A 26,177-nucleotide genomic window follows, 5' to 3' on the forward strand; every position below is an offset into this window, starting at 1 on the left:
AATGTTTAAAGACCAATTCCTGCACAGAAAACTATTTAAAGTTTATTAAAGTGATTGTTAAATAATCTACTCAACTACTAATATTTATTTTCTGAAGCTTGTTGCCCGGAAAATTACTTAACATTTTTAGTTCTATGGAAGCAATCAACTAGCTTCCTTTATTCAGAGCCTAAATCGTAATGTGTTTTGTGAACCTAAAGAACTTTTAGTACTTTAATACTTCTGTGCTTAAGAAATTTAAGGAAGATTCATGTGCAGGAAAAGGAGAATAGATGTGAATTAGACAAAATACTAGCGTTCAGAAAAACAAACGAACAAATAAAAATATAAAGATTTCAGGTTTCCCCAGAGCTTTGTAAGACAGAACTATTTTAGAACCAGATAATCACAGAATTTAAGTTTAGAGTAATTTTCCAAAACTACCTCTAGAGAGTTTTTTATTTTTTGAAGTAAACATTTAAGCATAATGCTGGAGAGCTCTACCTGTAGATTGGGGCTGAAAAGAAGAGTGGCTTGCTGTGGGGAAACCTCCAAAATTACTCGAACCACTAGACTGTCCAAATGCATCAAAGTTTGCAAAATCTGCATTTGCAGAATTCTGAGCTGTAAATGGTAAGGAACAATATATGTTAATGAATATGAAAATTATAAATGAAAAATATGATAAATGAATTTAAGAATTTTATGAAACTTTCTATGTCTCACAACTTACTTTAAAGAAAATTCATTTAGAAATCTGATTTTAAATTCTACCAGTGTTTATTTCACCGAACTTCAAGCAATTAATTAAAGGGTATCCAGGAATTTCCAAAAACGCTTTGTACAATGATAAATTTGTACACAATGGCCTTTGAGTGACCTCAGGAATAGTACTGTAAAGTGCCTCTATTAAAGGAAACTCTGAATTAAGAGCACTAAATATTTAGTTAAAGCAGATAGAGATGCAGGATACATTTGGAAAATTCAGATTTAAAATAGTGATAAGTAATTCATCAGTTATGTGAATCTAAAATAATGATACAAAGATGGCTTAATTACATTAAATCTTTTGGTTGCTTTTTGAGTTTACAATGATGTCACACCATAGCATATTTAAAAAAAGAAAACTCGAGTGTATAAAAAGAAAACTCGAGTGTATAAAAAGAAGGACATGATCACCAAATACATTGAAGATACTCATATTTTATTAGGAGGCTGCCATTTTAAAAAAAATATTAAAACTTAAGAAAGGATAAAAACGTAAAAATCATAGCATAAATGCACCTCATACCCAGTGAAAAAGACCAACTGGTATTTCCCAACTGGTCACCAACCTAAGAGCAAAATTCTAGGCTTCCCTGAAGTTAAAATATGTAAGTAAAACGAAATAACTCAAAAGACTTTTTTTAAGGCCAAAACAGATGCTGGATAAGATTTTTATGGAGGATAAGATAAGAATAAGAAGTGGTTGGTATGCAGGAAAGGGAATGCTAAGTGGTAAGGACGAAAATCATGTCCAAAAGATGGAGAAAGATTATATGTCACCAACAAAGTGAGTGAGCCACTTAAACCCTTTGCAGGCAATTCTAGGTAGTTTTTGTAAAGAGAGAATACTGCAAATGAGCATGGCTGAATCTAACAGCTAAACAATGTGTTTTTTATAATAATGAAAAACTGAGAAACTCAAATGGCCGACGAGAGATCACTTAAATATATTATGGAACATCATACAATGGAATATAATGCAGCCATTTAAAAAATTCATGTAAAAGAATATTTAGCCCTATACAAAAATACTTACAGCAAAGTAAATAAGATATAGGTTAATAAATTCCAGATACATTTTCATCTGCTAATTTCGTTAAACATGGCATCATGTGCATAGAAAATCTGCATTTTAGTTAAATCAAAGTGGTGAGATTTCAGGTAGGTATCATTTCCTTCTTTGTTTGCCTGAGTTCGCCAAGCTTTTTCAAAGAATATGTACTCTACTTGTAAACAAACCAAAAGAAGTCACTAAGCAAAAAAATTTCCCATTAACAAAGTAAAACATTATTCTAAGGAAAACTTAACAGTATTTCATGTAATTTCTGTTTTATCTATCTAAATGGATATGACGGGGGCGGGGGAGGAATGTACCTAGAGTAACCCCCTTTTCCTACACACCTGTGCCACTTCCCTTCTGGTGTCTTCGCACCTACCACTTCTGACGAGTGGAGTGCTATCCCCACATGTCACTGCTCACTGCGTTCTTGAAAACCTTTTTGAAACACATTTGACCTGGCCCTTAAGCACTATACACTAGAATCTAAATTAAAAGGCTGCTTACTGCTTAACAATATAAATTCTGTATTCTGGACTCCCTACAATATTTTGTCTGTTTTTACTTAATATGATAAAATTCAACTTCTTTACAGGCTGAAATTTTACTTTCCCCAAAAGAAATATAATGGAAGAAATACTAATAGATAAATAATAAATTTTAAAAATTTCCTAAAAAATATTTTGAAAGGAATAACTATACCAGTTTAAATATAAGTTTAAATACAGTTACCATTTAGCATTGCTGAGAACACCAGTAAGCAAGTACAGTTTAGTGAAAAGGGAATCTAAGATAAGAATCAGGGAACTCCATCCTAACATAAGTAACTGTAAACCACTGGACAAGTCCCTCAATTGTTCTGACTCTACCAGTATTCTCATTAACAAAATGAGAAGATTTGCTAGATGGTCTCTACTAGCAAAACCAACAAACACTATGATTCTACAACTTATGAAACAACAGAAATAAATTTCTTAAGAGCTTTGAAATACTAAGCCAAAGAGAAGAAAATTCTACTAAAAGACAAAATAAGTTTATTAAGGCCAAAATAGATAATAAATAGATAATATAACTATAAACCAAATGAATAGAGAACACGATATAGGAAATTCTCAAATTTAGAGTGGATTATATTCCAAAACGCAAGTTTCCAAGTTTTTTGAACACTTAGCTGTACAGCTGAGAACAAAAAATGAAACATCTGTCCCTTGTAGAAACAAGAACTGGGTCCCTAAGCTAGTTTGTGGCTTATAACCTCGAACATATCTGTAGCCTGTAATAATACATATTCTACATTTAACTTATACTTAGAGAACATCATATGGGAAAATTTTACATTTAACATGTTTCAAACATCATCAGGGGAAAAAAAATCAGTTCAATGCAATCCATTTTGTTGGGCAAGCCTATTTTATCACATTTATATTTTCCCAATGTTTTCCAACCAGAGCATCAAACACACTCATCAAATACCTATTCACTATAGCAAGACAGGGTTTTGTAATACTTCTATCCGTTTTTATTTGTAGACACTGAATCTACTGTCTTCAATAACTGATTATAGTAACTTTTTAAATTTGTAAAGTGTTGCAGAATGAAACTGATAAGCACAACTTCGGAAATTAAACACTAATAAATTCAATAAACAAAAATTACTATCTGGAACCTCAAACAATCTCTACACAAAGAAATCCAAACTAAAAAGAATGTGACAAAATAATAAAGATGTTTTTTACACAGTCTTATTCAAAAAGTACAAAGGAGTCAACTCAGAATTTAGAATTTAAGGCACCAAGTTAATGAGCCTGAATCTTGCCAAGAGTTGTCTTTACTCTTCGGTGAGCAACAGATACTCATGAGAAAGGGGAAAAAAATGTAGAGACCAGAGGATGGAAACAGGCAACCCTCATCAAATTCAGCTAACCAACAGACTTTGTTTCACCTATATGACAGTTTATTTTCATTAATTCCTAACATTTAAAAAGAGAGCATTTCACATTACATAACAAGTTTTCAGTGTATTTAGTAATCCTAAGCCTGTATTTTCATGTGGCAACAGGAGATTATAGACCATCCCCCTTTTAAAGGGGCACTGCATTATATTATTCATTTGTGTTAACTGGGTGGCAAGGCAACTGAGTTTGACATCCCTCATATAAGGTGTGGCCAGAATCAATTACAGTTTACAGTTCACAGGTTTTGTGATACGTTTATGACCAGGCAAAATAACTATTACATGCTGTAGTAAATTATGTTTCTAACTGCATGCCTATTTCTGTAGAAGATGACTTTTCCTGAACACAATACTGACCCCACCACTGACACATATCCACACACAAGCCAACTCAGCCAGAATGTTCAAATAAAGAAGGGTAAAGACTTCTGGCTTTTAACCCATTGAACCATCTGCAAAAGCACAGTTTTCTCTTTAAAACAATGCCGGCCAGATTGGCGTATCTGAATAATTACTGTTTGCTAGTAAAAGTTCCATTTGTCACATCAATGTGTTCAGGAGAAAATTTTCACCTAATGTATTTTTTTTTTTAATGATAATTTCAGGGCAAAAACTCAGCTATCAATGACTTTGTTATCTATGAACCATGTATGGAAAAGTAAAATTCAGAGTGCTTGCAAAGACTCTGGAAAAAGACATTTCAGATTGAACCGTGACACCGATTTAAAACTTACTTAAGGTAAAATGTGAAAGATGGCATCAACTATACTAGAAGGGAAAATAAATGAGTAATTTTATTAGCTTGTTCTTGCAATATCCATATATATTTTATGCTCCTGGGATCAATCAAATGAAGTAAGAAAAGTGATCTGAGTAGTCATCTGTAAATACAAAAGGCTAAAAAACTATTACTCTCAGGCAACCTGACCTAATCTACATGGTTATTCAACTACTTCCTCACAGACACATCCGTCCTACCATTTTTGCCATATGTGGAAAAGAGACAAAATAGTTAAGATTTACTACCTTCTATCAATCTGATAAAATCATACATTTCTCTCTCTTTTAACATTTTCTACAATTAAATAATGACAATTATTTTCAAAAAGCATTTTAAGGGAGTTATCAAAAGTATGAGGGTAATCACGGTACAAATTAGTCTGTGGAGCTGCACTGTCTTGTCTATTTTTGGCTAATATGATTACACAGAAAAGTGTAACATCAATTCCCTGACTTGCAAATATTCACAAATTGCGTTTAGAGACAAAAACACAAAACAAAAACACACACACAAGGGAAACATGAAATAAGTCATGAAATAAGCTGAAAATTTACAAAAGAGTTTGGCAGTTACTTTTCCATCATTTCAAATTACATTTCCATAAACCTAAAACTGAGATAAATGCAGAATACTCATAAATTACAGAAGGGTCACTCTCTATTCACTGACTCTTCCACCAACTCTTTTGGCCACCATTCGAAAGCAAGAGGGGGGACAGAAGCTAGGGCTCCTGTCTGCTCAGAGAGGGAACTGGTTTCCCACCTACAGTATGAAAGGAAGAGTCTCCTCAGCCTCCTTCTGGACTTCTGGGCTCAGCCAATGTAAAGCAGATGGAAACCTACCACAGCCCTAACAGCGTGAGCCTCCCGATTTCTTACCCTTCTCAGTACAATCCCTCCTGAAAGAAATTCTCATCCTAGAATCCCTTTTGAAAAGCAAACACACACACACACACACAAACGTACATAAATCGCACCACAACTTCTTCTGTAGCATATTCTTAGAAAATGTTTCCACTGGTATTTAAAACAAAAAATTCCTTCAATGCTTGATAGAAAGAAATATGGCTGAAGAGCAGGTTTTCTATAATTTTCCAAACTATCTCAAAAGGCACATTTCTGGATGCATATATACATGACATACTTTGTACCATTATTATCCAACTATAAGCCAGGACATGAAATTGAAAGGAAAAAAAATAAGTGGGATAGCATCACAATTTCATAGGTGAATAAAAGAAGGTAAAATAAAATCCCAAAGTACAAATAGGAAATCAATTCAGTAAGCAGTGGCTTCTGTTATGCTTAAAAAACAGTGAAATATATACACGCAAAAAACATAAAGCAAAGTTTCAAATTATCAAATAAAACTGCTTCAAAATGACCAAATCAATTCTTAAATTAGTGTACATTTAATTTGATGATTATTCAATCACTCTGGCAAAACTGCTGGAAAAAAACTTACCTGCATGACTGTTGAAATGTGCAAAGTTTGCAAAATTGGCTGTAGCTGTTGACTGAGGTGCTGGAGCAGCAAAGATGTCTGAGCCAAGATCACTTAAAAGGTCAAACTGCTTCTTTTCCTGCTGCTGCCCTTGAGAGCGACCTACAACAGGAGACTATAAACCACATATTAACTATAAAGAGCTTCCAGTCAGATTTGCTGAATTTTTATACCACTACTTCCAATTCACCAAGCTTAAAACACAGTTTAAAGATTACATAATCTTCTATTTGTAGAGTTTTGAGTTCTTTGATGTTTTTTCAAAGCACAAATTTTCAACATCTATTCCCATATTATCTTTCAATGTTAAGTACAGAATCAAAAGCAATGAAATATTATTACAACAGTTGTTACACCTCATGACACGAGACAGACTTACTGCTAAGACAGTATGATGACAAGGCTTTCATAGAACAAATCTTTTATCCATGGGAAGAGTTACAATATACTGACTTTATCCTTCTCTTCATTTTCTACTCAAACCTTTGATGAAAGTGGAAATTTCAACAGTTGTTACACCTCATGACACGAGACAGACTTACTGCTAAGACAGTATGATGATAAGGCTTTCATAGAACAAATCTTTTATCCATGGGAAGAGTTACAATATACTGACTTTACCCTTCTCTCATTTTCTACTCAAACCTTTGATGAAAGTGGAGCAACTTATCTAGATGCCCTAGTATATGCATTATTTAAAAAGGTGGAATTTAATTCAAATAGTACCATGCTTCAGAATCATTCTTGTGTAGGACAGACATTATAATGCCACACAGTAACAGATCTGTCACAGCTCGCTATCACGAAGTACAGAAGCATAAACTCTAGACACCAACTGCTGAAAAGACTTCAGTTTTTTGAATATGCTATGTAATGCAAAGCCACCTGCGTTTCAATGATAAACATGCTTCACAATCAGGATGGAGAAAAAATTCTATGCTTGAGAAATCCTTTCCTGTAAAAGAATAACACAGAGGCCATACTGTTCTAACTCTGATGGTCACCACAGATTCATGTTTTACCACTGTATATGATACATATGATACATATATGTTGATAGTTATAACAATGTTCCTGTACAGCTTTACAAACTCGTATTCACAATAGCATTCGCAATAGCAAAAAGAACAAACATAAGACACATTCCAACCACTTAACCAAGTATCTTTTAATGTATTATAAACCATTAGGACATAATGTTACTGGTATACAAGGTTATGCAACTGTCTTAATGAATTCCCAAATTCATGGTACTCAATCCTCCTTAAGTAGAAGCCTCTACAAAGACTTAAAAACTACTCACCTGACTAGGTGTGCCCTTATTTAAATGCAGTGCTGGTGCTGAATCTCCTAAAAGAGATTTCAGTGGTTTGACCTCAGGTGTGCTGCTTGTGCTACTGGCAGAGGACCCTGAAATAGATGCATGAACTGATGCCACCACTTTGGCTTGTTCTGGTGGGACATACCTAAAACATATGAAAAGTTAAACAGCCAGTTAACTAAGGAAGATGTAGGGAACACTAAGCTCAAAATTATAAGCTTAATTCTAATTCTGTACAAGACTGTTTTGATATTAATCTTATTTCAAAACTGTCTTAGAACTGATAGCTTAAGACTACACTTAATTAAAATGTTCAGAGAAAGGGTAATAAAGACTAACCACAAAACTTGTTTCGATTATTTACTTACAGTTTTTCTAATAAATACAATACATTAAATAGCTGCTTTTTTAAAAAAAGAGGACTCGTAGTTAATCATGATGATAGTTAATAAAAACCAAAGTATCATACGCTCATAAATAACGTTTGAAAACAGAGCAGAAGGAAGGAGAAACATTTATTATATTACAGTTAGTAGCCCAAAATATAAAGGTCTATTACAAATCTATAAGATTAACAACCCAACTTTTAAATGGACAGAAGCAATTCACCAAGGGAGACAAAGAAATGAAAATACTTGTAACCAAATAAAACTGTAAATTAAAATGACATTCGCATTTGATCTGAGTATAAACTTTACAAAATGTGTTACTCTCTATTAAAATACATAAATAGGTATACTGTGCCCCAGAAGTACCATTTCTAGTAACTTATCCTTAGGAAATAATTGACTAACTGTATACACATAAATGTATACGTAGGTTATCACAGCACTCTTTAAAATTTCAAAAAATTGGACAATAAACCAAAATCCACCAGGAGAAAAATGCTTAAAAGGATTATACTAACATCTATATAATAGAATAATACATAGCTACTCTGTCTTGACATGCAAAGATGTCCGTAAGACTTTACAGGTCTTTCACGTTTGATCTCAGACATGTAAGAATTCACGGGATCAAGGGAGTAAAGGAAGGAAAGAGAGGTAGTAAGAATATAATGCCCAAATATTGGCAACGCTAATCTCCAGAGCTGGGATTATGTGCGAGCTTTCGATCTCTGTATTTCTGGGGTTTGTTCTACCTACCCTCCTTCCCCGTATCACACAGGTGGGAGAAGTAGAAAAACAGAGCTTTTCTACTCTGTTCTAGAATCTGAGTTCAAATCCCAGCTCCATCACTCGATAGCTATGAAACATAGGGCAAACTACTTCAACTCTCTGTGCATCCAAATTTTCTTCTAAAACACTGACATATGGTTGTTATGAGGTATAAACAAGTTAACATTTATGAAGTACTTAGAACACTTTTCTGGTACAGGTGTTAGCTACACAAGTGTTGGCTATTATCAAATTATATAATAATCACGAACAATAGAACTGCTTTGTTTTTTCCAGTGTATGGGAGAAAACAGGAAGTCACACTTTCCCATAATTTGGCCTATCAGTGATAATGCCAATTTCTGAGTATAGCCAAGTCTTATTAAAGGATAAAATCAGATAATAGTCTTTGGCTCAAAGGTTTGCTTAACTAAAAGTAAAACAGCTAAGCATGTATAGCACAGGAATTGAGTCTGAAAACTGGTTAAAAGAACAATTTCAAAATCCCTTTAGATGACAGCAACAGTCTCAATGTTTTAAGTATAGTTGCCCAGTGAGGCTTTTTAGGGAGACTGCATTTGGATAGTGCTTATGTCCTGTTAAAAACCCATTGCACCAGGGGCTTCCCTGGTGGCGCAGTGGTTGGGGTTCCGCCTGCCGATGCAGGGGGCGCAGGTTCGTGCCCCGGTTTGGGAGGATCCCACATGCCGCGGCGCAGCTGGCCCCTTGGGCCATGGCTGCTGAGCCTGCGCATCCGGAGCCTGTGCTCCGCAACGGGAGAGGCCGTGGTGGTGGGACGCCCGCATACCGCAAAAAAAAAAAAAAAAAAAAAAAAAACCACTGCACCACTCTAGTTACACATCACAGGTATGCAGGTATGCAGGAGTGTGAGTTTAAAATGCACAGGTCCCAGCCTAGCTGAATGTTGGTCACTCCCTCTCCCCTACCCACCAACTGAAGTTTGTATTTGTATTACTCTTATTAACTATCCTGTTTCTCAGGACAGAAAAGATAACACAAATTATAATTATTGAAGGTTTACAATTATTGGAGGTTTACAATTATTTGCTTACTGTTTGAATGAATTATTTTTATTTTGTTGTTATTATTATTAATGTGGGGGGGGGTTCCTGGTTTTAATTCTATAAACCTTATTCACACACACTTTTCTCTTACTAGTTGAAGCTAAACTGTCTGAAATCCCAGATAAGTCCTATTCAAACTAACTCTGAGCTGGTAAAAGTAAAACTGTTGGGAAAATCAAAAATTAGGCCAAGGCTATCAAGCAGAAATGTCTTAACTACAGGAAAGGGTCTAGGAAAAGGTCTAAGAAATTAAGAACTAAAATGATAAAAAGATAATTATACACTTCATTTTAAGAGAATCATTTATGGCACCATGTTTTTACTATCACCGCATCTTCTAAGTTTTTTCTTTCCTGAACTCAAATCTTACTGATATGTTTTCTTCTATATTCATACTTAATGTTTCTAGTAATGCTGAATATATAGCCCAGGCAAAAATTAGTCTCCTCTAGGGAACAGTAAGAATACAAAGTTCACAGAACATACAAATCAGAGCCACTTCTTTCCACTATGCTCACCTAATGAAGGTAGAGATATCTCACTCATAACCATGGTAAGTATTCCCTCAACCAAAACAAGCTCTTGAAGATATTCTCTGGGTTCAAATACAGCTCCTCAGGGAAACAAGAGGCCATGTACTTCCTCATTACCTATTCCTTCTATTTGTGACTCTCTCTCTCATCTTCTTAATGTCCCAAGAAGGAAAATATACACTACTGAATATTGATAAAGAAACAACCAAGAATTCATCGAGTCTCAGTAAACTGACTTAAATTGTACTCATACAGGTAAAAATGAAGAGCTCAAAGTAATTGAACACTACTAGTTCTACGAATATACCCCCTCCTCTGCTTTAAAAGGCTTACTAGCCAATACATACCTGTTTTAATTCCTTTTTAAAAATTAACATCTGACAGATTTAGTTAAAAAGGTATAAAATCTTCCTTCTTAAACAGGTAGAGTAAAATGACTTCTTGGTTGGGCAGTGAGTGATATTTTGGGCAAAGAATTACTACAACATGCAATTAAGTGAATGAATAGATTGCTTCATGAGTGCTTTAGCATAGTGCCTAGTATATAAAAGACAGTAAATAAACACTTGCTAAATGAAGGAAGATTTTAAGAAAGGAGGCTTTATAAGACTAAAATGTCTAGAGAAGCTAACAGGGATAGAGAAGGTTTAGAAGGAAGAATCCCTAACTTCCCCAAAAAGGGTAGGAGGCCTGGTGATAAGAAACAGGCTACTGCTAGGCACAGATGAGTTAAGATAAAGCAGACGTAAAGGTCTGTGGAAACCAAATTCAATAAAAAGCTAAAGTATAATGAGTTCTACCTATTTCCTTATTCCCTACCTACCTACCTACCTTCTTATTTCCTTCCGTCCTTCCTGTTATACTAATCTTACCCATAATTAATGTGATTTGGGGAGGCTTTGCTCTAAACACAAACTATTCACTCACCATCTTTTCTTTTCATATTTTTCTTGTAGGAACTCTTTCACTTTTTGTGGATCCCTGAAGTCTGGAATTGCTGAAGATCTATCATCAAATAATCCTAGCCAAATCTGTTTACAGACCTTTGGAAAGAATTAAAAAAACAAAAGTGTTAAATTCGACATCTTAACTTAATGAAATTTTAAGATAATTAAGATTCTCTCAGAAAGATAACCTACTTAATTTTAATAATATTGCTTTCAATGAGGATGTTTATCACAATGATCAATGAAGAAGCAACAAATGAAGGAACTAAATTTATTTTAATGTTACAGCATGCAGTAAAATCTTATCAACAGTATCACAAAGAACAGCTCCTCACAGGGAAACAAACAGTGAAATGGCATTTAAGAGGACCTCAGATTGTTTGGTCTTAAAATAATCATACACTGTAAACAATTAGCAAAGTCATGTAACCTTTATGAACCTCAGTTCCTTCACCCCGTAAAACAAAGGAATTAGGCCAGTGAGTGGCAATTTCCTGAATCCTTGACGAGTTTAAAAATCAACCAAAAAGAACAAATAAAAAGTACTAGAATCATAAGTAATATGCTATTAAAGTAAAACATAACACAAATACAAGGCAGATACAACTCTAGCTTTTTAATTACCTCCTATGCTTTTTTTCCCTAATGACTAAAAAATGAGAATCTGAGATTATTTAAGTTTTCAGTAAAATCAAAGAAATGAAATGATGCAGAACTCAAGTAAGACACAAAGCATAAAGAGAACTATAAAGAAAAAATGTATAAGGTGGGCTTCATCAAAATTTACAACTGTTGCTTTTCAAAAAAATTAAATGAAAAGGCAAGCCACCAACTGAAAAAAGGTAGTTACAAAATGTATAAAACCTTGAATTCTTAAAACTCAGTGATAAAACAGACCCCAGATCAGTATTTTTTTAAGAGTGGGCAGAAAAGTTGGCCACTTCACCAAAGAAGATATACAAATGGCAAATAAGCATCCCAACATCATTAGTCATGTAGAAAATGCAAATTTAAAAAACACTGAGACCCCACTACACAGACACCCATACATACCACTAGAATGGCCAAAAACAAAAAAGACTAAAGGAAGGCAAAGCAAGGCTTTTTTCATGAACTATGTTAATCAAAAATGCACTGGAGAAAATGCTTCATCAGAATTTCCCCTAGAATAATTTTCCTTCTCTCCTCTATAGACCATTAACTCTCTTGTGCCATTTGTAATTTTTTTTGATACATAAGAACTTTTGGAAGTTCTTATGAAGTAAGTGTATGATTATTGAGATACTTGGGTGTTTTGACAAATATTTATTACAGCCATCCAGAAATAACTATTCTAACCACCTCAAGTTACACTGGATGGTTATTTCTGAAATAATAACGGTTCTAGCCAGGAAAAGAAAAAAAGACTGACCATATCATATGCTGGTGAGAATGTGGAACAACTAGAACTCTCAAGAATGTAAAAATGGTACAACCAGTTTGGAAGACAGTTGGTAGTTTCTTAAAAGTTAAACATATACCTACGATATGACCCAGCCATCCTACTTTTAAGTATTTACTCAAGAAATATAAAGGCATATGTCCATACTGAGATTTGTACACAAATGTTCACAGCAGCTTTACTGCTAGTAACTCCAAACGGAAAACAACCCAAATGTCTATCAACAGGTAAATGGATTAATTGTGGAATATCCAAGTAAGATACTATCCAGCAATAAAAATGAACAAATTATTGACACAAGAAACTACGTGCATAAACCTCAAGACAATTATGCTGATTGACAGACCTCAGAACCATCCCCTACAAAGTACATACTATGTAATTCCATTCATTTAAAATCTTAGAAAATGTAAACTTATCTATGGTGATGGAAAGCAGATCAGGAGAAGCATTACAAAGGGGCACAAAAAACTCTTGGGGGTGATGAAAATGTATGTTATCTTGTTACTGTAATGATGGTTTAACATATGTCAAAACTCAAATTGTACACTTTAAATATACACAATTTATTATAATTAATTATTCCTCAGTAATGCTATAAAAACACACCCACAAGTTTCCAAAATTATATTACTTTAAAGAATAACCAGTTGTAACACTGCAAAGAAGGCAGTATCTAACTTCAAAAGCCTGACAAAGATTTGAGAAATCAGACAGAAAGGTAGCACCCTTCTCAAGCTTACCTCCTCACTGAAGTGGGTAAGAGAGAAATAAAGACAGGAAAAAAGGATTCACCCTTTTCCTCTCTTATTATGTACCCCAAGCATGTTCAAAATAGAATTTCTTGTGGTTCCTTCCTACTCTAGGCTCAGTACAGATACTACAAAGTCATTAAGGCAGTACAACTGACACAAGCGAGGCCTAGGTGAAGGCACAATCTCATTATAAAAACATTTCAGTGGCAAAGCCCAAGAAGTTCAGATACCCAGGAATGGTAATGCAACTTACGCTAGAAATACTATATAAATCCTGTAGAGGGCCAGCTTCTCCAACAGATATTTAGCTACTTTTAAAAAACCACATGATCCAAAAGGAAACATGCACCCCAATGTTCACTGCAGCACTATTTACAACAGCCAAGACATGGAAGCAACCTAAATGTCCATCAACAGAGGAATGGATCAAGAACATGTGGTATATATATACAATGGAATACTATTCAGCCATAAAAAAAGAATGAAATAATGCCATTTGCAGCAACATGGGTGGACCTAGAGATTATCATACTACGTGAAGTCAGACGGAGAAAGACAAATATCATATGATATCACTCATATGTGGAATCTAATTTTTAAATATGCAAATGAAGTTATTTACAAAACAGAAACAGACTTACAAATATTGAAAACAAACTAATGGTTAAGGGGGGAGGATAAATCAGGAGCTTGGGATAAACAGACACACATTACTATATATAAGATAGATAACCAACAAGGACCTACTGTATGGCACAGGGAACTCTACTCAATATTGTATGATAACCTATGAGAAAAGAATCTAAAAAAGAATGAATATACGCATATGTATAACTGAATCACTTTGCTGTACACCTGAAACTAACACAACATTGTAAATCAACTATACTCCAATAAAATTAAAATATTAAAAAAAAAAACCCGCATGAGACTCTCCTCAGGAAAAGATTCTGTGGCTTTACAATTACATTCGTAAAGCGAGAACTGGTAGTTTCTAATTCTTTTATTTTAAAAATTCCCAAGTGAGAAAACAAGAGAAATTTGCTCAAAGACTTATTAACTGTAATTGACAGAATTAGTTTAATTCACTTCATGACATTTAGTCTTTGTATTCCAAAACCCCTATTAACTAACATATACAATTTTTTTAACTAAAAACAATTAATGAATAGTAAATAATAAACGTGTTGATACAAACATAAAAAGGAGATGGGTTAAAGACAGATCATAAAGTTATTGTCTTGGCACTCAACATGGGAATACAAAGCAAAGATGGAGTGCTTGATGATAAATTTTATAGATATTTGCCATTAGCAGCCTGTAGGAGTCACTCAAAATTCTGTACCAACTGCTGGTGGTTCTGATCCTTCTCTCTGACAGGTCAAACTGCTAGAGAAAATAATTAAAACTCACTGCTTGGGTCCACTACAAATTCCTGCTATCTTACTATCAAAGTTCCATCATGTTGTTAGTCAGCTCTTATTTCTTCTGACTATGCTATCCCACAATAGCTATTTGCTATATTGCTCAAAATCCTAACTATACCTGCCACTCTTGGCAGCTGAATTCTTACTCAAGTGAAGTGACTCTCAAAATGGGATTCCCCAATTTCCTGGACCGGCAGCATCAGTGTCACCTAAAACCTTGTTGTAAATGCAATTTTTTAGGAGCCACCCAAGACCTGTGAAATCAGAACCTCTGGAGGGCTCCCCAGCAATCAAGCCCTTCAGGTGACTGTGAAATAGGCCAAAGTTTGAAAACCAATGCTTTAGTAAAATCTAGGCCAGCAAATGGAAACTTCCTTTCCATATAAATACTATATATAGTTTTCAGCACTTCTCAAGTTTACTTAGCCACTAAACCTTTTCTTGAGCAAGAGTCATTAAATAAAGACAGTGTTCCAGAGATACATCTGGGAAAATGTCACAGCCTCTATCTCTTTGGATCCATTCACATTTTAGTCCCTGAAAAGTTGGCTTCTGCTCCTACCATTCTCCTGAAACTGCTCTTTCAGGTTTGTAGATCTGCTGATAGGAAAGTATAAAGTTCTCCTTTCTCCATGTTTGTTTTGGTTTTTTTTTTCTTTTAAAGTAAAATAATAAACACCATCAACTGAAAAGGGAGGGTTCTTCAGAGCTGAAGAAAAATGGGAGAGTGAACCAACCAGAACTGCAGGCAGCACTAAGGTTTTGAGGTCACAAGTATTTAAAGTGAAACTAGTCAAGACAGTGGTGTGTTTTCCACCAGTCTCATCTGGTTGTTTAGGTACAAAGTAGGTAGAGTATTGGCTTTAATCAGGTAAAATACAACAGGAGTTAAAGTGAGTGGTTATAACAACAGACCACAGAATAAAAGCTAGGTTAAGAAAAATGAAAACACAGTAAGGATGATACACAACAAAGAAATTTAGCGTCAGTGGACTCTCTTAAGGTTGTCCCAGAACTGTTGGAGTAAGAAATTAGAGGAAATGAGCTGGGAAGAGAGAAGCAGTGATGGTCAGAGAACAGGATGCTTACACTTGAAATCTGAGAAGTAATACAGTTACTGATAAATAAAGTCTAAAACAGAAGGAAGGATTACTGGACATAATAAGTCAAAGAATTCCAGAGGCTGAGTTATCTGTGTAGACACTGGGATTGGCAGAAATGATTAACACTAGTGGAAGAAAGACACTCACTACGTGAAGTGCTGAAATCTATACTGAATGAGGGGGGCTAACTGGTATGACTGCAACAGGATGACAGAGCAAGTGATAAATTCTACTGGCAAGAGGAACACAGGGCTGCAGGCCTTGAAACATCACTGAGGAGCAACGAGGATACCTAAAAGCCATCATTTGAAAGGGCTGCATATAAGATGGATTCGTTTTGATGATCTCTCTGGAGAGGTGGATAGTTTTAATTAGAGAATAATATTGTAGGTATGGTAGTTATGAGCCTAGACTAGGAAATCAGACTGCCTTAATGTGAATTCCAACTCAGGTAAGAGAACCTGCTTCACTGAGACGTTGGAAGGGTTAAATGAGTTAATATGTTGTCTACTCAGAACAGGTATATATAAGTGAATTTTAAATAGTATTAGTTATTCTTACTGTGGGGCCTGGTATCTTATGTGGTTTGCATTGGTGTGTTATGGGGTGATGAAGTAAGCAAGGACTGGGAAATACAGGCCTTACCAGAAACACAGGAAACTGTAGGTCTCTCTTCAGTCCTGCTGCAGATGGAATCAAAGTGGTCTTAATGGAACAATCAACCTCTCTGAACTACTATAGCACTTGTAATTCTCACATGAAACTTACCACAAACTCCTTTTTATTAGAATTACTGAGCATGTGTCTCACCTACTTCTGAATTCCCCACAATGCTTAAAACAATGGGTTGTGCCATATTAAGTGCTCAGTAACCAGGCCGATACTACCCAAAACCAGATCTTATGGAGGAATTAAAAATAAAATCACACATCAACCAACAGAATAAGTTCATGAAACTGTCAGAATAACTTTTTCCCTTATTCTAGTGCTAATCCACTTAGGATTGCAATCACAATAACCACTGACAGAATCTAAAATACTTTAAAGTATATTTATCAGTCAGGGTTGCCTTAGGAAAGAGATGGCACACTCAATTTGGGTAATTTGAGAAGTTTAATAGAGACTGTTTAAAGTGTAGGTAGGCTGTAAGGAAATCACAAGTGAGAGTATAGTGTCCCAGGGTTAGCAACAGGAGGACCTACCACCACCCACTGGCAATGAAGGTAGAAGGAGAGGAAGTGGTTGGCAACCTTAAAACTAAGAGGGCTATTTGATGGGAGTTTTGACCTTCAATGAAAGGAGGCAGCCAGGCTACAGAAATCCCACATGAAAGAAGTTAAGGAAGTAAATTTATCTTAACCTTTCCCTCCTTCCTTTCTTTGGTCTGCTGACAATGTTCTCCATCAGCTGAACGCCCCCCACCACCCCCGCAGAAGCCAGGAAGCAAGAAAACCCATTTGTGTATCCAGACAAACCAGGTGCTTGGAGACAGAGCTAGAAGGGCAGCTGAAAGCTATGCAGCACTGAACCTAAATCATGATAGTAAATACATGCAGTGCAAGCAGTTTCACAAACTCAATTATGAACACCAGAATAGGGAACATCCATACTAATTCTCAATTACTCACATATAAAAAGAAGAGTAAGAAAACAGTGTTGCATCAGACAAATAGATATGAATAGAGATAACATGTTACAGTTTTATAATCCTCTCAGGGACAACAAAATAGAGTGGAAACTTGCTGGAATGGATACTTACCTTTAAGATTCAGACAACCCCTTATTTTCACAAAAGAGATACAAAGAATAAACAATGTGACATGACCCCGCTTGCAACCTCTAGGTCCAAAGATATAAAAATAAGGAAAGGACAGAAAGATTCTCTGGAAGTAGAGAAACTTTTTTCATTAAGCCAACCTATACACATCAACTAGAGTTCAGACTCCTTTCTGTCCTTTCTCTCCTTAGTAGAGAGATGGAGTGCCTTCTTCTGTTAGATATAATTACAGCAGTTAACAGTACTGCCCATAAAATATAGGAACAAATAGGAGACTTAGGGCTTCCCTGGTGGCACAGTGGTTGAGAGTCCGCCTGCCGATGCAGGGGACACGGGTTCGTGCCCCCGTCCGGGAAGATCCCACATGCCGCGGAGCGGCTGGGCCCGTGAGCCATGGCCGCTGAGCCTGCATGTCCGGAGCCTGTGCTCCGCAACGGGAGAGGCCACAACAGTGAGAGGCCCACGTACTGAAAAAAAAAAAAAGGAAACTTAAAGAACTGAAAAATTCATGAGCAAGTAACTAACATCCACTTTTTGGAAGCAGAAAGAAAAATTTAGCAGAAATAAATATTAATATTAGAAGCTCTCTGGAGAGTTATGATAGACCTACACAAATTCTATCAGCAACATAACATCTTTCCCTAAAAGGGAAAACAAGGGTTTTGGGGGTTTTTTTTGCCTTATTTTGTCCTAAAAATTAACAATCAGAAACAATATCTCATATATATGTCATGATTTAAGTTAAATACTGAAAAAACAAGTACATGATTAAAATTTTCTACACTCACCCAAGTCTACATGAGCATGACTATGCTAGTATTTCTAGGTCAACAGCTGACAGGTATTTCTCAGTGATGACCTATCTATAAAGGATTTATTCTCATTAATAGTGCTTAAAGAAATAACACTATCCATATGCCTTTTGCAAAGAAACAGATAGTCCTGCAATTATTTACATCTTTTGAAGACTGTATGGTATATTCCATCTTAAAATTTGGTTTTAAAAAATGTTTTAGCAAGAATTAGAACATATGCAACTGAGTCATTGAAAACAGGCATGCACAAGCTGTATGTGCAGACCACCGGGACACCAGAGCCTTTGTGAACCAGACAGATAATTTGGGTATGTGAGGGAATATCAGATTTATGAGACATCAAATCCAATTTATTTAATCCTAGTTTGTTGTTGTTGTTTTTTAATTTAAGCATGAACTACCTTATAATGGCTTCCTTAGCCTAAGAATCAAATCCTTCATCACCACCTGTTTAGGCCCCATAGGATCTCACGCCTGATTAACTCTGCAAACTCATCTTACATCATCGCTCTTTCCAGCCACAAAGGCCCCCTCATAAAGTCTTCCCTGACCACCCATTCCAAAGGGGTAACATTCCCCACACCAAAACTCATATACACGTTATCACAATGTACTATTTATTTTCACAGACCTTTATCTCACAACTTCTAAATGTAAATTTCACGTGGCAGGAACCTTCTCTCCGATTCCCCACTATCTGTATTCTCAGTGCCTGCCAAACATAGAGCAGACACTAAATAAATATCTGGTGCATGGGTGGAAGCAACTTCCTAACAGCCCTGAAATATATATACAGTAGAAATTATCTTTTTTTCCCCTTCGTTCCATCTAAAATATACATGCTGACCTAGAACATTCAGCTTACCAACTTACGCAGAAGTAATAAATTCACTGATCCAAATTCTCAAATCAAATTTAGGCCAAAGGTTAGCAAATTACACCTCCCAGGCTAAATCTGGCCTACAGCCTGTGTTTACAGCTGAAGTTTCACTGGAACACAGCGATGTCTGCTTGTTTATCTATTGTCTAGGGCTGCTTTGCTAGGTAGTTGCAACAGAGACTGTATGATACAAAAGCCTAATATTTACTATCTGGCTCTTTATAGAAAAAGCTTGCCGATGCCTGAATTACGTGCAACGTGGACTTACTATGATACCATCCCAGCATCCAAGAATAATAATGATTTAAATAGTATAATAAATAAAAGCCTGTTTTTGAAGTCTGTGTTATAATGTGCATGGGGAATAACAACAGAGAGATGAACATAAAATGAAAGAAGCCTTTCCCTGCAGGAAGAACTTTCCAAGAGTGAGGACTACCTAAGGGCCAATTTATTATACATACCCATTCACTTGAGAATGAAGGAGAAAAGTACCATAGTTTAAGTTTCAGGGAGAGAGTAACACTTTTCAAAATAACTGATAATTACAAAGAAATAGAAAAGATAAAAGAAGAAAATATTTAGGATACTAGAGAGAAATTAAATGAAGTGGAAATAGCAATAAACCTTAACTGCAAGTGTTTGTGAGTTGTGAAGGAGACCAGCAGATCTAATTCAGACACCTATGGTAAAAGTCAGTATATACAACTCACAGTACACTCTCATGCCTTGTTTTATTTAATGTCTCTAACGTCAGAATTGCATTCCATGTAGGTTGCAAAGAACCAAAACTCAGCCACATTTGATCAGATAAAACAAGTTTATGCAAAGTGAACAGTAACACTTAAAACATGGGAACCTGCGCTGCAAACAGGAAGCCATCTGGGACCTAGGCAGTCTGATTACCTGTTTCCAAAGTCCTTCTCCACACCCCGCCCCCTGCAAACACATAGTTTATCACTTTTGCTTCTCATACTATGTCTAATCCCTGCTCTTGCTTATCTTAGTACAATTTCTTTTTCCCTGTTTACTTGTTAAGACTTCACATGGGGGCTTCCCTGGTGGCGCAGTGGTTGAGAGTCCGCCTGCCGATGCAGGGGACACGCGTTCAAGCCCCGGTCTGGGAAGATCCCACATGCCGCGGAGCGGCTGGGCCCGTGAGCCATGGTCGCTGAGCCTGCGCGTCCAGAGCCTGTGCTCCGCAACGGGAGAGGCCACAACAGTGAGAGACCTGCGTATCGCAAAAAAAAAAAAAAAAAAAAAAGACTTCACATGGCCCAAGTACATACTGCCTTTTTGGTTAAGTGATTCATCTTTTCAATCCAGCCTCTGTGAACCTTAATTCAATTTCGTAAGAGAGGATCTGATTAGTCCCTGGCCCCTAGGGTTAGGCATCCATTCTTAGTCCAAACAGCTGTGTGTTTTGTGTGTTGTGTGTGTGTTTTGTGGTTTTCCCAGGAGAGGGAGTCTTCCCCCCCGCTTTCTTCAGTAAGGAGCATGAGCTTGCTAAGCTGCCCCCCACCTCCTAAACACATCTATTCATGAATGTGCTTTATAAATTATAAACAGCTTTATAAATGTAAGATTTAGTATATTAGCAAAGGGACAAGTAATTTGGAGAAAGATTATCAACTGCCCTATTTTATCAAACTAAGATGACATATGTAAATTACCCTGTACCCTGTATTGCTCTTTCAATTTTATATGCTATGTCTTTAGTAAGTTTCCATGTTTTAGCTAAATTTGCCAATTTTTACTTTTGTGATTTCTTCCATTGCTTTTAGTCTATAAAGTCTCCACACGTTTAAATGTTAAATATGTAGTCAGCTAACCTTAAACACTACCATTTAGTTTTGCCTGCCTTTTAGTTATGAAATAATCTGTTTTACAGAAAAGTTGCAATTGTAGTGGAAAGAAGTCCCATGTATTGTTTACCTAGAGTCTCTAAGGTTAACATTTGCTTTATCATTCTCTCTCCAAAAAAAGTTTTGGAACCATTTAAATTACAGACATGAAACTTTTACCTAGAGTCTCTAAGATTAACATTTGCTTTATCATTCTCTCTCCAAAAAAAGTTTTGGAACCATTTAAATTACAAACATGAACCTTTTACCTCTAAATGTGTATCTCCTAAAAATGAGGACATTTTCCTATAACCGTAACACAATTATCAAAATCAGGAAATTAACACTTTATACTATTACTATCTAATCCACAGACTAACCATTATCTTAACAGTATCCTTAACAGCTAATGGAAAAAGTTCTCCTGGTACAGTATCCATAACTGTCTTGTCTCCTTTAATCGGGAACCGTTCCTTACTCTGTTTTTGTCTTTAATGACCTTGACATCTCTGAAGAGTACAAGTCAGTTATTTTATAGTACGTTCCTTAATTTAGGTTCCTCATAATTAAAGTTATGTTATGCATTTTGGGAAGGAATACCACATAAGTGATGTTGTATCCTTCCCAGTGCATCGTATCAGGAAGCACATGATGTCAGTTTGTCCCATTCCTGGTGATGTTAACTTTAATCACTTGGTTAAAACAATATAGGCCAGATTTCTCCACAGTAAAGTCACTATTTTTCCCCTTAAGATTAATAAGTATCTTGTAGGGAAATACTTTGAGACTATTTTCTATATTTTTATGGCTTCCTAACTCTAAAATTTTTCTTAAATTTATTTTGGTGTACCATGTCAGTTAACATTCTACTTGATTCTCCATTTACTGAATAACAAATTCCTTCCACAGCAGACTGCTGAACTTAATTTATTTTATAATAACTTCATATACATATTTAATATACATAAGGATTATAGTATATCTCAGGCTCTAGTCTACAGATCTAGTCTACTAGGCCCTGCACTAGCTTCAGATTACTGTAATTAATTACTTCAAGTTTACATTGCAAATTACTGCCTATAAACACAGGCACACATTTAGTATCTACTAGAGCCAATCCTATTTACTCCTTGCTTTATAAATTCTTTCCAGCTAGTTTTACTTTTTTTGAGCTTTTGGATAAACTTTAGAACCATTTTCTAAAATGGTATTAAAAAAAAATTCCCACCAACATTTTGGTTCCATTTGTTCTAAACTTAATTTGTGAAGTCTCTTAAAGCAAAGCATTCTCATTCCCTAAGACAGTATGAATCTGATAAGCAAGCTTGCCAAGAAGGAAAAATTACCAAAGGTTTACGTTTCTCTCCCTACAGGGAGAGAATTTTTTACGTTTTTCAGAATATAACAAGAATAAACACAGAGGTGAGCAAGGGAGGAGAATGGGCAAGTTGGTCTGATACTTCATTTAGAACTGAATATTAAGAAGTTTTATTTACTTGTCTTGATATGAAGTAAGAACTATCCAATGTAAGGATTATCAATGGTTTAGGGATAGCATCAACACCAGAGCACCACCTCTAGCATGAACACTACTCATCCACTGTTTAGCTTCATCTAAGGCTCAATAATAGTGATTGATTTGGACTGACATTCTATTGTCTGGTTGTCCTGGTGACTGAAAGCACGCATTTGCCAGGCAGTTGACTAAGGTTGGGAATGTAGCCCTTGGCAAAGGAACAGAGAGATTAACTGGCCCAAATGCAAAACAAGTCTCTGAAGTAAACGTGATCTGTACCATATTCTACATAAATCAATCATGAGAAGAAGAAACATTTAGTTTTCTTTGAATATTTGCAAATAGACAGATGGCTCACAGGTTAATATAAAAAGAGGAAAAGGAAAATTTAGGGAAAGCTCTTCTAAGTAAAAATGAGATTTGCAGAAGTGGTAAATTATAGTAGCTTTCCAAAACAGATTATCTAACTGTCCAAAGGGGACAACTGAACATCAACAAGAATAACTGCTACTGACTAAAATAAGTCAAATAAACAATTTCACATTGATATATATATGACCAATTTATTGTATACACACACACACACCCTGATTGGTCACTGTGGGAGATGCTACAGAACTAACTCATTTTGGAAACAGTTAAATGTTGAGGACCATAAATGGCTTTGTTTATGTGCACTCTATCTACTGATATTTATGAGAAACAGTTTTAATGTACTTTTTTTACTTTTTAGAAGCTTTATTGAGATATAATTTGTATAACATATAATTCACCTATTTAAAGTGTACAATTTAATGTTTTTAGTACATTCAAGAGTTGTGCCACCAGCACAGCTCAATTTTAGAACATTTTTATTATCGTCTAAAGAAATCCCTTATCCATTAGCAGTCGCTCTACATTACCCCTACTCCCACATCCTAGGCAATATTAATGTACTTTTAACAGCAATAAAACTATTGTATGTTAATGTAACTAACTTTTAATTGTAAAAATAGCTATATTTTCTAAAGCAAAAATTAGCAAGAAGAGTGACACTGCTTTACATTTTTTGCAAATTTCATTAATACCTGTTTAAATAGAAGACAGCTGATTTCTGATTAGCTTCTGCATTGTTATGTTATGTAGCTTCTGGAAAACTCCATTGTATACTCATGAGACTGGGAGTAAATACAGCAAATCAAGTCTTAAAATTATTATTAAAAAAAATTTTTGACCTCAGAGAACCCCTGTAAAGGTCTCAAGGATCCCCTTACAGGTTCCCAGACTAAGTTATCACCATTTTACAATCCCTACTAATGGATGTAGGCAGAGTATTAGCCACCCCTTCTCAACACAGACAAAAACACGAAAATGTGTTTCTCCACAAAAGAACACACCACCTAACCTATGTAACACTGAGTCTTCCCTCTTCCCTCAATTAAATGTGAATCTTAGGAAGCTACTAGATACGACTATCAATTTATAGGGAACTGAGATGACAGAGGAACACTGACACTGCATGGACAGAATCAGCAAAATCGTGATAGTGGGACTACTGAAAAATGACTGAGCTGAGAAAGGGAAAAAGGGAGGGGGAGAGAGAATAGGAGTAAATAACTGAAGGGAAACTTATAGAATAAAAAAAAAAAAGGTTTAAAGACAAGCAGAGCAGGTTCCACTTCCAGTAACGTCAGTGTAGCTCAAATTAAAACCCAGCTCCCAGAAATTAACAACTATAAACTCAGCACACATTATAAGAATTATCAGAAGGCACTAGAAAGCAACCACAGGTAAACAGATTCTGGAGAAGAGTCAACACCTGTAAGAAAGAAACAGCACTAAGTACCTACTCTGTTTTTAAAGATCATCATTTGAAAGCAGACCTCTGCCAAGCAGAGCTGCCAAAACTCAAGGAGAAATCCACAAATCTAAAAGCTTAAAGACAGAGTTCACAACCACAGCAACTGGAAAGTGAAGGGTATGTCCAAGAAGGGAGAGCTGCAAAACTTGCATAACGACTTTGCACAAATCTCTGGCTCACCCTTGATCGAGGCATGTACAGGGACAATTCAAAGCAGTTCAATTAAGGACTAAAAGAACTGAACAGAGATTTCAACTGGCTCCCACCAGGAGAGGCAGAGTTTGCTAAAGTAAAAAGTGAACAAAACAAACAGACAAAACCAATACTTTCTGGACAAACAAGACAGAACCCAAAGGCTCTACAACCTACCATCTGCCGATGCTCTAGATATAATCCAAAATCACTAGATACACAAGAGGGTGTGATCCATAATCGAAAGAAAGGCAATCAGTAGGTCCTTGTTGATTATCTATTTTATATATTGCAGTGTGTATATGTTAATCCCAAGCTCCTGATTTATCCTTCCCCCTCACCTTTCCCCTTTGGTAACCATAAGTTTGTTTTCTAAGTCTGTTTCTGCTTTGTAAGTAAATTCATTTGTAACATTTTTTTTAGATTCTACACATACTTGATATCATATGATAAGTCTTCTGACTTACTTCACGTAGTACAATAATCTCTAGGTCCCCCATGTTTGCTGTAAATGGCATTATTTCATTCGTTTTTATGGCTGAGTAGTATTCCATTGTGTATTATGTACCACATCTTTATTCATTCATCTGCTGATGGACACATGTTGTTTTCATGTCTTGGCTACTGTGAATAGTGCTTCTATGAACATAGGGATGCATCTATCTTTCTGAATTATAGTTTTGTCTGGATATATGTCGAGGAGAGGAATTGCTGGATCATAGGACAACTCTATTTTTAGTTTTTTGAGGAACCTCTATACTGCTTTCCATAGTAGCTGCACCAATTTACCTTTCTACCAAGAGTGTAGGAGGGGTCCCTTCTGTCCATACGCTTTCCAGTATTTGTTATTTGTAGAACAAAAAAAGCACATTCTTAATTATTTTCTTTATACGAGTATGAATAAAAATCAAAACATTGGTTGCCTCTGGAAAGGGGAGGGACTGAACAGGAAGAGATGTTAGGGGAACTCTGGGGGAATGATGGTCATGTTCTGTATCTTTATAGGACTTTGGGTTACCAAACTGGATACATTTATCAAAACTCTTCCAAAGGTGCACTTAAGACTTTTACATTCACTGTGCATAAATTATACCTCAAAAAAATCTTAACAAATATCGAATTCTAATTAATGATATACAAAAGATTTTATGGGTGATATGAACTAATGTTTGCAAATTACTTTGAAATGCAAGAAAAATATAAGGTGGATGACCAAATGGGAGACACACACAGATATTTGCTAATGCAAATACAGCACCGTGTTTAATGTGCCTGCATAATTTTTAAAGTTTTATGTATTTCTCATGATAAAATGTTGAGAGTTGGGGGGCAGAAGACAGCCAAATATGGCCATTGTGCTGTGGCTTTGAGCAGCCTCTGCCGGGGACAAGATCTTGCTATGGCCATCCATGAGAGGGGGTTATGAGAGACAACTTAGCAGGCAACCCAACCAGGCCCCCCTCAAGCAGAGCAGCTACAGCGCTCACACTACTAGGAGACCTTGC

General features: G+C 35.8%; 1 protein-coding gene across 6 annotated transcripts in view; it reads right to left on the reverse strand.

The window, feature by feature from the left end:
* Positions 1–26,177, reverse strand: part of AGFG1 (ArfGAP with FG repeats 1) — a gene marked incomplete at both ends in the record, with an annotated part of 67,257 nt that overhangs the window by 14,332 nt on the left and 26,748 nt on the right. For 4 of the 6 annotated variants that reach the window (XM_079709898.1, XM_079709896.1, XM_079709895.1 and 1 more), the window contains 4 exons: positions 484–603; positions 6,001–6,154; positions 7,343–7,505; positions 11,063–11,178. In XM_079709898.1, coding sequence (XP_079566024.1) covers positions 484–603; positions 6,001–6,154; positions 7,343–7,505; positions 11,063–11,178 — 553 coding nt within the window. The remainder of the gene's footprint in view (positions 1–483; positions 604–6,000; positions 6,155–7,342; positions 7,506–11,062; positions 11,179–26,177) is intronic. The other 2 variants (XM_079709899.1, XM_079709897.1) reach the window with 1 other exon arrangement.

This window comes from Hyperoodon ampullatus, assembly GCF_949752795.1.
Source record: "Hyperoodon ampullatus genome assembly, chromosome: 8".
NCBI lineage: Eukaryota > Metazoa > Chordata > Mammalia > Artiodactyla > Ziphiidae > Hyperoodon > Hyperoodon ampullatus.